At 34.2% G+C, this 13566-nt stretch overlaps 1 protein-coding gene across 12 annotated transcripts in view; it reads left to right on the plus strand.

Annotated features, from left to right (window-relative positions):
• nrm (neuromusculin) overlaps positions 1-13566 on the plus strand; it is a 1033009-nt gene that overhangs the window by 684360 nt on the left and 335083 nt on the right. For all 12 annotated transcript variants that reach the window (XM_074171837.1, XM_074171836.1, XM_074171839.1 and 9 more), the window contains one exon: positions 9878-10032. In XM_074171837.1, the coding sequence (XP_074027938.1) occupies positions 9878-10032 (155 nt within the window). The remainder of the gene's footprint in view (positions 1-9877; positions 10033-13566) is intronic.

The following is a 13566-nucleotide window of genomic DNA, read 5'->3' on the forward strand; positions in this document are numbered from 1 at the left end:
TACTATATCAACTAATATCATCTTATATATAGCTATAGGTACCTGCATGATCAAACCTGCATAACCAAATGTTATCGGTAGAAAATACAAAGAATTCATGGACATAAACTGTAAAATGTGTTTCTAGCTTATTGATCCCTTCAATAAAATGTTCATCGGATCTTTTGACCTACACCATATATACGAATATACACTTTGTTGTTTCTGTTGATGAATTTGTGCATTTTTGTTGTTTTGTTCCACACTATTTATCTTCTCTTCCTTAGCAAAATATGCGTTTTCCATTTCTTGTTTGAAATACCCTTTGGCTATAAAAATATAGTAATGAAATGAGTTCACTAACAATTTATTTCTCAAATCTTTTTCATTTGTAGTACTTCACATTGTACCCAAATGACTTATTTTCCTATATCTACTAGCGCTACCAATGGCAATGGAAATTCACGCTTTAATTAATAAAATCGTCTCCGTCCGAACGCTAATGGTCTGGTATAATTAGTCGGATATTTCTTATGAGCAAGTCCGTTCTATTGGCTTCCCGTTGATGGCCCAAATGAACGAGTCGTGGAGAGAGAGAAACCCCCATCTATCAGTTAACAGGGTAATCGCAGGGATAATGTAACCCGATAAATCTGGACGTTTTGTTCGTTCTCCACGGAAATGAGTGGTCAGACGTGAACTCAACAACTTTGGTTTTCGATAACAAAAACAAGCAATTGAGAAATGTTACTCTTGTGTCATTCAGCTTTTCTTGTTCGCTATTTACGATTTTGAGATTTCATTAATTGCTGAACTATCTGAATAATATTCCAGAATATTCTAAGATAATGAAAATATTTTGCATTGCTCACTGAATGAAGTATATTTTTGGGTCAATTTTTCAGCCAGATAATATGTTATTCACATTAATTTTTTGAAAAAATTGTCCAAATGAAACGCTATTATTTCCACCCCATGTAGATAATTCGATTATTCTGAAGGTACCAAGTTCTAGAGTGTTTTGTAATTTTTTTTGTAAATGATATGTAAACATTTTTTTACCTTGGGAGCTGTCTGACTTGTCCATTTAGTCCAAGTCTCCAGAAAACACTGCAGCCTCTTGGGCTCATTGCGTTTATACTCCCATCTTCTCATGACACCCATTTCATCAGTCTCGTTCCCTGTACAGGTTTCGTGTTGGATGTTCGTCATATTCTTCTGGGCGTAATTTTGTACGTCCATATATTGCCTGCCTACTGTGATTCAGTGCCTCACATTCGCATAAGATGTGTAGAGCTGTTTTTATCCCTTCGTTGCATAATCTGCAGCTGAGGTCTCCGTTATACAGCCCCATTTTATTCAGGTGTCCTCTAAGCAGACAATGACCGGTTAGTAACAATGTAATTATTCTGAGCCGATCCCTACTGTATTGAAGTATTTCTTCGGTTCTTTTCTCGGACCCCATATAGATAATTCGATTAATCTGAAGGTACCAAGTTCTAGTGTGTTCTGTAATTTTTTTCTAAATGATGTGTAAACACAGTTCAACGACCTATCCGATCACCAATGTTATATCTATGTGTGGGTTCTCAATAAATGAAAAAAAACTTGTGCGTCTCAGGACGCCCGAAAGAAAGAAAACTAATCTTAATTAAACTATTTAATATTGACCTCGTTTAATTGAGACATGCTTAGGTTATTATTTAAATTTTATGTATATTAATATGATATTGCAATGAACGGTTATTTATTGATAAAATCTTTTAATAATTATTTTGTGCCTTTACTCCTTCAAGCTCACCTTCAAATTTCTTTTCAACTCCTTCAAGCTTCCTGAAATACTTTTTGAAATTCTTCCTGAATTAATTTCTGTACTTCCTTTACTCACTTGAGTAGTTTTTGAATCTTCAAATAAATGAAGGTACACCTTATTGTCATTTCTCTGTTTTTCCTGAATACCTAGTGATAATTCAAGATTTTTCTTTCGCCGTAATTTTTCTTCCTCTCTTCTGCGTTTTTCATTCTCCGCCAGGCCCTCTTCCAATGCCTCGAACATTTTCTTGAGCTCTTCCATCTCGTCGTAATTGACACTCCTTGTTTTCACCATAAAACAGTAAATTTTCAGTTTATTATTCCACTCAACTTCATTTCACTTCAAATACAATAAACACATCAACTAAAACTTCAACTATCATTCGAATGTATATCGCCTTACTAGATCGCTTAGCGTACCGTACTGTAACTTCCACTTGACTGTAGCTAGTGTTCATATATCGTTATCGAATGCACTAGAAAATTTCGCCGGAATTCCATCGAAATCGATAGCATTATTCTCGCTGCATCTAGAGCAGCAGCGAACATCGTACATTCGCGCGCTCTCAGCTACGTCACAATTGGTTCATGGTGATCAGTGGCGGTCGGAGTTATTTTCTTAAGGGACACGATTTACAATAATATATTATAGCCAATTGTTACTTTTGTAGAATACATTAGGATAATGATAATGTACACACACAAAATTAGTATCATTAGTTTCAAGCCATGTTTCACATGAGAAAAGAATATTATGTGCTTGCTGGTTAGATTTTTATATTAATCAAAAACACTTTGTTTATTATATATGTCAATAGCATACTGAATACTGAGTAATGCGAAGAGAGGAGAGAGAAGCGTTCAGCCTGGGGCTTGAACCATCGACTCACACATCAGCCGATTGACTGAGTGAACAAAGCACCCACGTCGAACCGTCCGGCTACCGACCGAACATTATCATTGCATTTGGAAAATTCCCATTCTGTTTGTATCAAGATGGAGAAATAGAGGTCCTGAAACTTTCTTTCCCATAAACAACATCAATTTTGTTATCAATTTTTCGTTTCTCTTAACAGATATTTTTCGCAGGATGTTTGTTCAGTATGGGGGCTGGAAAAAAAATTTCAGTTTTTTTTTATTCTTGGAGGCTGTTTGATTTCGCATGTGGAAACCTCACTGATATTTTCATATACTTTCCTCAGCATAGTCCTCAGGAAAGTTTCTCAGGAACTCAGTGAAATTTTTGAGAATTAGCTGTGATGTATACAGAGAGATATAGAATCACTTCTATTTCAAAGCTAAGGTTGCCCCAGGTATGATGACACCCTATATAAAAATTGTACGATAATACTCCAATAGTACAATGGAAGTTTCGAGAGTGAAATGTAATTTGATTTTCAACACCTTCACAAATTAAAAAGGTACAGGTAACATATCTATCTGGAAACAAAAACGCTAGAGTAGATTTTTCAGTATCATTCTATAATATCCAAAAATCGGCAACTAAGTCACAATTCAACCTACTCTTTTTGTGTTGCTGTTTACGAGATTCTCTTATAGACACTTGAAATTAAATGATCCTGTTGATTGTTTAGATCGTCTGCAATCGTGAGAGTAAAAAGATAAGTAAGTATATATGTCAATAATTTTTGTTGCAAAAGTTCTGGGTGGTTGAGCTACAGCTTTTTGCGTATTGGTTCATCACACTCTTTGAATGCTGAAATTTCAACATATCTGGGTTACTGTGCAGTAAAAATTATGGTGATTCTTATTCCTTTCAATGTTGTGCAGAGCCCTTTGAAAATATTTCAATAATTTCAATGTTTGCATCTATATACAAGAATCAGCTCAGTGTTGCTTCTTCTTTTCATATGCCTAAATTCAAAATTGGATATTGAACTTTAACAGACAAAAACGTACATTTTAGATTCCCAAGGTTGTGACAAAATCTCCTTTCCAAGGGGACCGATACGGCCCTCTAATTATCGCGTATTTGCAATATCTGTCTCTGACATAAGGTCGGAGATAAATTCAATTTAAGGGAATCGAGGCCAGTTTTTATACAATGGGGCCGTACTCGGTTTTTTAACAGGTGATCGTGACATTCCGGATTTTTTTTTGAGAAATTCGGAAACCTTTTACGATTCTTCGATCTTTCTATTATATATTTCCAGACCAGGTTATTTCACAATATTACACGCATCGAGCTGTCGTTTAGTGCATCAAATTACGCACGCATACATAAAGGACGAAATATAGTATTACACCTGTCTATGTCACCCATATTTATCTATATGTCACCTATATTTACTGGTTCTAACTAAAATTATATGTGATACGCCTACTGAAATTCGATAAATTTTCATTGTTGCTGTTGGCTGGGTGCAAATGCTGTTGGTTGACTGGCCGCGTTGATATGCTGAAGATGGTCTTTTAATTCATTCACTTGATTACTCTTCTTGTGAGATTTGTTTGAGCAGCTTTGTACTAATTTTCTGTTTGCTCTGCCTGCTCTAACTGTTTTAACAAATGATCACTATATTCCATTTACACCTTTTATCGTACTTGGCGCTATCTCGTTTATATAACATGTTCAAAAGTTTTTGTATGTTTTCTCCACAGAAACAATGCGGATGCTGTTATGATGTCACGCTACAAAATAAATACATGGACTTGTGCTTAATTCTCTATCTCGTACTGAAAGTTTAGCCACTGGTGAAATAACAGTGCCCATCCATCTATTCTAATAAAAATATGAAAGTTTGTGAAGATGTATGTATATATGTTTGTGGCTGTTTCACGCCTGAACGACTGACCGGATTTAAATGAAACTTTACATTTACTTATAAGGTAAGACGAATAAATTCTTGCTTCCTGAGAGCTTTCTTGACGTGCGCTGCCTATACCATTGCAATTACATAAAGAAGATAATAAACTGTAAGATTATTTATCCGAAATTGTTCTAAATGAAAGTCCGCGATACCTCTCATGTGGTAGCCAATATATGCAAAATACTGAGTTATGAATACAACTAAAATACAATTGTCGTTTTAAGTATTTGATATAGATACAATTTGTCTTTTACAATAAGTAATTTGGACGAATAGTTTGAAAGTTATCACGATAAGATCATATCAACGTAGCGCAGTAAACCATTACGCGTCACGTCTACTGTACGACGACAAGGGACGATATGTGGGGGTGAAGGGGGCACGAAAACGCGACCCAAACGCGACCAGCCGCGTGAGGGCAGACGTCGTTAATGGTTGTATTAGTTTTGCGAATATTTTCATAGGTAACATCATTCGATTCTTTAAGCTATTCATTACTTAGTGCAGTTGGCATATTTTGCTAGGTACTATATTTTCGAAGTTAAAATATAAATTACTCATTGTTGCCCGCTCTTATATTAGCGTACAACCGAACCTACTGAACCTAGAATCTTGAAATATGCAGGTAGGTTCTTTGTATAGCGTAAATAAGCATCAAGAAAGGGTATCAGGAATTTCCACTCCCCGAAGGGGAAAAATATGGGTTGAAAAATTGTATTCATTTTATTTTGTCGGTTTTGAAGTCGGAATCCTGGATCGATTGGATCGATTGAAAAAATATTGTAACTATGTGTTCAAAATGGTTTGTCATGAAACTTAATGTGAGGAACTGAATTCTACACGAGCGAAGCCGCGGGCAACAACTGGTCGAATATGATTTGAAGTTCAATTTCAGAATAGAAATATTTTCATACTAGCTGCTGCTTGCGACGTTTGCTTGAATTTCGATTTTTGGTTTGTCCAGATTTCCTAAACAGCAAAATGTTCTCATGTATCGATACATAAATAGTTCCCCCGAATGGGACAAAATGTTAAGGTCCGACAGTATTTACTTAAAAAAGTATCAGTAGTTTCCAAAAATTTGGACATAGCATCATTCATCGCCGATATGGCGATACCAACTTTTCATCTCAGATATAATGAAGGGTCTTGACACATTTGATAGATATTTCAATTCACTATTTGAAAAATTTTCATATTTGGAAATCGGATCAACCATTCCAGAGTAAATAGCAATTCAATATTCATTTCATGGATTCGGAAACAAAAACTCGTTCCAGTTCATTCAAATAAGTGCTCAAAATATTCACCATTCATTTCCTGATAAAATTGATGAGTTCATTTACTGATTCGTTTCCTACATTATTGTTATGAAACACAGTTTGAATAAATGTTACCTAAACACCAGCTTCTCACCAGCCAGTTACCGAACCAGCTTCTCATGACGGAGAGTTGTCTTAGCTTGCTGATACGTAACGTCAGTTGGAAACTTATTTGGGTTTGTCAATTATCCAAACCAGCAAATATTCAGATATCTCTCAGAAGACCCAACCAGATCACCTTATATGACACCTCTAGATGTTTTTGGAGAGATACGTGACATCTGAAATATGTGCAATTTATTTCGAGGTTCCAGGAATACATCATAATCTAGGAGATACATTTGTTAACTCATTCCATTATTATCAGGAAGTGAGTGGTTAACATTTGGAACATTTTGAAAATTGAAACATTAAACTTCCTATATTTCTATACCACTTGTATTTGTAACTAACTTCAATTTCGTCTTATAAAGAAATTAGTTACAAATACAACTGGTATAAAAATAGGAAGTTTCATTACTCAATTTTCATTACGATGAAATAAACTGTTGTGAGTTATGGAATTGAGAAATTTAAAGTCTATTCGACCTTGTTATCTTTTCACGTTCAAAAGTAGGGGATTATTTACGTCTGCAATGACTATAAATATAGTCAGTCAAAGCTTCAGCGACATCAACTGAACAGTTTATTTTTTTCAACAAATTTTTTATGTTACTTTTCAATTTTACATAACTTTTTTTTAATACCCATTGAAATATATCAAAAACCAAAAACTAAGTGAAGCTCAAAACAAAATAAATGTAAAAAATAGTATCGAATTGCTTGTGCCCTGAAATAAAAAGATTGATTTCGCAATAACATCTCGTCAATTTAAAGTACGATCAGAGTGGATTAATTCTGAGGGAGCTTCCTTTCACTGCTTTGGAACCGTTTCTTCAAACTACTGTTATATATTTCAATTCAATCGTTTGCCACTTTTGACAATATTTTGATCATTGAATGTGATTGAATTTGTTTCAGATAAACAGATATTCATAGCAATCAATAATCATTTCATTTCTCCTTTCTTTCTGAAATTGCCGTTTGATTATTCTTTTGTGAATCACCTCATAATTTCGATTGGGAGAAGTATCACGCTTCAAACAACCAGGTATTGCCAAGAAAGAATAATGCGAAGCAGCGAATAGGCACGTAACGATAACAAAAGTATTTTACATCAAGCACGAAAACTCATTTACGAATTCCAAATCGAAATAAAACGCTACGGAAACTGATTACCGCAATTGTCTTTTCATTAGAGGAAAGTTTTTCATGCGAAACCCCTTGCGGTAGAATGTAATACAGGCTCGTTCTCCAAGAAAGCCCGTGGTTTAGCTATATAATCAATTTGGATAACAAAAGACCCCGTTTAGCAAGCCGCTGAAAACAGGAACAAGAACGAAGTAGGTTATGTGAACATCCCAGTGAACTGAGTAGACTTAATATGAGTTGGAGAAAAACGAACTTTCCTCAGCGCCGTATTTTCCAATCAATTTGTATGTTGTAGATGAAGGATACGAGAGTACTCTAAAAGTTTTGAGTGCGTAAAGTTGAACTGATGTTTTCGGTGGAAATAAAAAGCAGCACGGGATTTTTTCATTCGGTCGATTGGAGTTTAAGTGGTCTAACTGAAAAGAGATTGCCTCTACAAACACTTCATTCGAGTAGGCTGGAAAAGTACAGAATGCGATATACTAACATTATTGAATTTTCACCAAGTAGCAGTGTGATACCGATTTATTCACTGGAATTCGTTACAGAAAGTCGAAGGGATTCAATAAATTTGTAACAATACCACTTAATGATGACAAAAAGAAAGATTTATTGATATTACTCTACTATTATTTCATATCATATGATCTGATTTGAAGGCATATTGATATAAATAGAATTTTGAACTCTACTTTTTTAACTTGTGATGCACTGTTTTGAAACTTTAGTGTAGTAATGAATATAACTGGAGGTTTATCCCAATACCAACTCATTATTTCAACACCTCGACACGTGTTTTGATCTCTAAGTGATCTTCTTCAAGAGGAAGATCAAACTTAATATACATACAATGTTGGCCTTATTTATACCATACATACCTCTGCTAGGTACCTTCGTCCCAAATTGACTCTTATCCACTAGTTTTAAATTAATTTAACAATGTGACTTTATCTAATAGTCAGGTAAATCTGATAATTGAAATAATATTTCAACAAACTATATAGTATACTATTAGGTATTGGTCCACCATCGTTATTCGTTATTATTATTATGTTTACTTATCTCTACTTTACTTTTCTTTACTTTAACTTTTACTCTACTTTAACTTATCTTAAAGAACTGAAGTCTATGGAATGGTTTTATTGCAATGATAGGCGACAGCTGATTTTTATGGGCTTCCATATTTTAAGTGTAATAAGTGGTTCCAATATCTCATTGTGATAGACCTTCAGTCTGTCCGCATTAAACATCGCAGTCCTTACATTCAATTTGGTAAATTACATTACTTTTCCGAATTCTCGATTTTGTCCTATGGTTTTCCCAAAAGGCTCTGTAGTATATGACTTGTTTTGAATACCACCTTCATACCTAGTTCCTTAAAAAAAATTCAAAGTTCTTCGTGTATTGGTGGTAAGGAACTGAGGTATATTTATCTTGGTTTTCGTCGTTTCTAGAAGTCGAGATTTCATTCATTGTCAACCTAAACATTTTCTTCTTTATAATATCATCTACAATACCCATCGAGAATCCGTTACTGATTGATATTTCCTGTATTGTCCGTTTTTGTTTTGTGAACCTCTCATGTGTAAGGAAAATTAAAATAACGATGAACTAGAAAATTCAGCCCAGCACGTTTGTGCTGTCCACAGTGATGTGAACTGTGAGTACTTGTTTCCTTCCTAAATACATCGTATTCTAGTTTTTCACATTAGCTCTTCATTACCAAAATGTCAATAAATGAATAAACTTCCTTATATAGCTTGTACTTCCATATATAGCTTGTTGAAATATTTCAATTATCACATTTACCTGTCTAATAGATATGACCACATTGTAAAAATTATATAAGACAATTAAGACGGGGGTACCCAGCAGAGCTGCCTATGTTATGAATAAGAACAACATTCATTTTAATCAGTTTAATCTTTCTGTTGAAGATGATCACTTAGTGATCGAAACACGTGTGGAGGTGTTGAAATAACGGTTTGTTGTTAAGATGAAACTGCAGTTATACTCCACTTTTGTATTTCTCATTCTGTCAAAAAATGCCAAGTTTTCAAGTGGGCCTAAAGTTTTAACAAACGTTTGTTGAATATTTCCAAAAATATTTGTCAGTTTCAATTGCTGAATATATAATTGGAGATGATGGTGATGAAATTTCACATATTTTATTGGTCGAACATCCGGGATGATCTTTTCATGATGAAATTCAACAGTTGACGATTCGTATTCCGTATACTCACAGTTGAAATCACCCAAAAACTGAAGATAGAGCTAATCATTCGAGCGATTTATGTTTCAGCATATCATATCTATGCAATCTTATTACACTATATTCTTAATATTTCCATAGGAGATATTATCATCTTCAGAGTAAAACTACGATATAATTACAATGATAGGACAGCTATTAGAGAACAAATTTTGGATTTTACTAGAGTGTAAATGGCTTTCACGAAAACCAAATTGAGTGTCATACTTTAAACAGAAAAAGGTTCAATATGTTCTCTTTCTGAACCTAAAAATATTGAAATTTTTTCATCAGATTTTGTTGATTCTTCAGAACACACTCAGTGGTTCAGAATTTCATTTCAATTTCGTGAAATTGAACTTGATAGTCGAATTATTCTGTATAATTCAATGAGTGATTTTCCATATACATCAATTTCATTTTTTTTTCAGGATGACTGTAGAATATACGAACGAGTCTACTGGTGCTGTTCTCAAGATATCTCCTGTGGAAGGAGAAGATGAGGCAACATACAAATGTGAAATTACATATCTCGAAGTTATCGAAAACTGCGATGTAGTTCAAATTGTCAAGCTGAAGACACTGAGTAAGTTACCTTTGAATAATCTTCACTCAAAACGAGATAATTCATAATTGTAATTTGTGTCTGAAGTTATTTGGTTATATCGGATCTGAACACTATAACTTGTTTTTTTTGCCTTATTTTTGAGAAATATTTGTGTGAGTTGACTCGAAAATGAGTAGGAAATTAAACTATACTCCAATGGAAGTTAGCACCCAACATTTCTTATAAAACTTTTCAACATTTTGTCAATTCAAAAGAAACGATTGGTGAAAGTTCTGTTACGAAAAAAAAACAACAACCTGAGCATTCTTTAAATTACTCGGTTGCAATTAAGGAATGAAGCTGACCTCAATAAATTTATCAGGTCATACGGATTGTATTTGGTTCTGTTTGTGTATTTGTGGAAATCAAATTTCCATACAAATTCAGTCTAATAGTTTTTGTGCATTAGTTTTTGTTATTTATTTCGGATCAGCTCGAACTAATCAAATAGAGACAATAAACTCCATGCTGGTAGGCTATGGTCGATGAAACCTATAGTATATAGTATTAAATTGATATAAATATTCATGAATTATATTAAGGTCATATGTCTCTTCTAGAATTCATAAAGATCGGATTTTTCATAAATTTTTGTCATTTGTGACAATATAATAGTCGTTAGTATATTTTTGAATGCAAAAGTTATACTAGGAAAAGGTTAAAAAATGTTCGTAATTTTGCAAAGATTGGATGTGTGTGATACTTAATGATTCTATTATTAATCCGTTGAATGTTGTGAAATGAAGAGCTATTGAAAATCAAACTGTTCACAAGCTGTGGTGAGTAGGCACTTTGGATGAATATTTGAGATGACTTTTTATAGATTTGGTATACGCATAGTGAAATAACCAGTGAGGCTGGGTCTGTTGACAAGAGCAATTTGGGAAATGACTGATTTTATCACTAGTCTAGTTTTTCAATGACAATAGTTCTGGTGGCTTTTGGTTAGATCAACAAAGTATATGAACTTATGATGCACTGTTTGGAACCTTTGGTTTAGTAATGAATATTACTGGAGTTTTTTCCCAACACCACATCGTGATTTTTAACACCTTGACACGTGTTTCGATCACCAAGTGATCATCTTCAAAGATGAAGATTAAAACAAGAAACTAATGCGAGCTAAACCTATTTATGCTATATAGGTATCCCATACAGGTGAACCATCCAGGCGTACCACCCATACAGGTATACCAACCTAAATATCTATTATTTTACAATATATGTTTATATAAAACAATTTTCAGTTGTATAAAAATTAATTTCACAATATCGCCTATCCAAATTTATTTTTGGAGTGTGTCCTTATGTAGTAATCAGTAAACCCAACATTATTTTATCTTAACAAGATATATAGTATGCTGTTTGGTATAGGTCCGTCATCGTTATTCATAATATTATTGTGTTTACTTATTTCTACACTCTCATAGGCATCTAGTTGCCTGTTGTTGTTAACTTGTCTAACTAATCTTAATGAACTGAAATCTATGGAATGGTTTTGTTGCAAAATATGATGGGTGACTACTGATTTTTCAGGTCTTCCATATTTTAAGTGTGCTATTTGTTCCTTATATCTTACTTTGATAGATCTTTTTGTCTGTCCATAATATTTTGCATCGCAGTCCTTACATTCAATTTCGTAAATTCCAGACTTTTTCGAATTCTCGACTTTGTCTTTTGGACTTCCCAAAAGGCTCTGTAGTGTATGACTTGTTTTAAAAACCACCTTCATACCTAGTTTCTTGAAAATCTTTCCAAAGTTCCTCGTATAATGGTGGTATGGACTGAGATGTATTTATGTTGGTTTTTGTCCTTTCTGAAAGTCGAGATTTCGTTCATTCTTAACCTAAACTTCTTTTTCCTTATTATGTCATCTACAATACCCCTCAAGAAACCGTTAATGGCTGCTATTTCCTGTTTTGTACGTCTTTCTTTTGTGAACCTATCATGTGTTAGAGGGAAAGTCAAAAGACGATGCACTAAAAAACTCAACACAGCATGTTTGTGCTATCCACAGTGATGTGAACTGTCAGGAATATACCTGTATGTGCTTGTTTCTTTTCTAAATATATCGTATCATAACCCTCCATATCGGCTCCTCATTACCAAAACGTCAAGAAATGGTAGTTGTTCCTTATTTTCTAACTCATACGTGAATTTTATTGATGGACATCTATTATTTAAAATGGAAACAAAGTCATCAATATTCAATTTTTTGGTATCGAATAACGCGAAAATATCATCCACATACCTTGGCCAAATCCTAGGAAAATACGTTTCTTTGGTTTCCATTTCGAATCTGCTCATGAACAGGTCTGCCAGGTAGTGGGACAAGGGGTTTCCCATGGCCGTTCCTTCCTGTTGTTCATGAAACAACCTTCTACCTGGAACCAATTTTGTTTCATACACAAATAAGTAAGAGAAACGAATTCATCGATTTCGTTATTATTGAAATTATTTTTCTCTACTAATTCCCTAAGGTATTGCAAGGTCTGTCGAATTGGGGCGCTAGGAAATGTGGAACCAAAATCTCACCTTCTTGCAGAACCACGTTTTTTGTACTAAAACTTGGTTCCGCAATAGACAAGGTTTCAAAATTCTTAGTGAGCCACTTTGCTATTTGGTAGGTAGGAGCTCCAATAGCTGACACGATGGGGCGCATTGATTTTCCCGGTTTGTGGATTTTTGGGAGGCAATATAGTTTCGACACCGTTGGGTGGGAAACTTGTAACTTTCGTTTCAGTTCAGGGGTAAGTATGTTGTCGTCTTTCTTGAGGACATCTTGTACAAAGTAATAATTCTGGAATAATAGATGTCCATCTATAAAATACACGTATGAGTAACAAAATAAGGGACAACTACCATTTCTTGACGTTTTGGTAATGAGGAGCCAATGTGGAGGGTTAGAATATGATATATTTAGGAAAGAAACAAGCATGTACAGGTATATTGCTGACAGTTCACATCACTGTGGACAGCACAAACGTGCTGGGTTGAATTTTTTAGTGCATCGTCTTTTGACTTTCCCTCTAACACATGATAGGTTCACAAAAAAAAGACGTACCATACAGGAAATAGCAGCCATTAACGGTTTCTCGAGGGGTATTGTAGATTACATAATAAGGAAGAAGAAGTTTAGATTAAGAATGAACGAAATCTCGACTTCCAGAAAGGACAAAAACCAACATAAATACATTTCAGTTCCATACCACCAATATACGAGGAAATTTGGAAAGATTTTCAAGGAAATAGGTATGAAGGTGGTTTTTAAAACAAGTCATACACTACAGACCCTTTTGGGAAGTCCAAAAGACAAAGTCGATAATTCGGAAAAGTCTGGAATTTACGAAATTGAATGTAAGGACTGCGATGCAAAATATTATGGACAGACAAAAATATCTATTAAAGTAAGATATAAGGAACACATATCACACTTGAAACCATTCCATAGACTTCATTTCATTAAGATTAGTTAGACAAGTTAACAACAACAGGCAACTAGATGCCTATGAG

Source organism: Leptinotarsa decemlineata, unplaced genomic scaffold, assembly GCF_025532065.1.
Source record: "Leptinotarsa decemlineata unplaced genomic scaffold, Ldec_3_MD MMD2_tig00000035_RagTag_RagTag, whole genome shotgun sequence".
NCBI classification, from domain to species: Eukaryota; Metazoa; Arthropoda; class Insecta; order Coleoptera; family Chrysomelidae; genus Leptinotarsa; species Leptinotarsa decemlineata.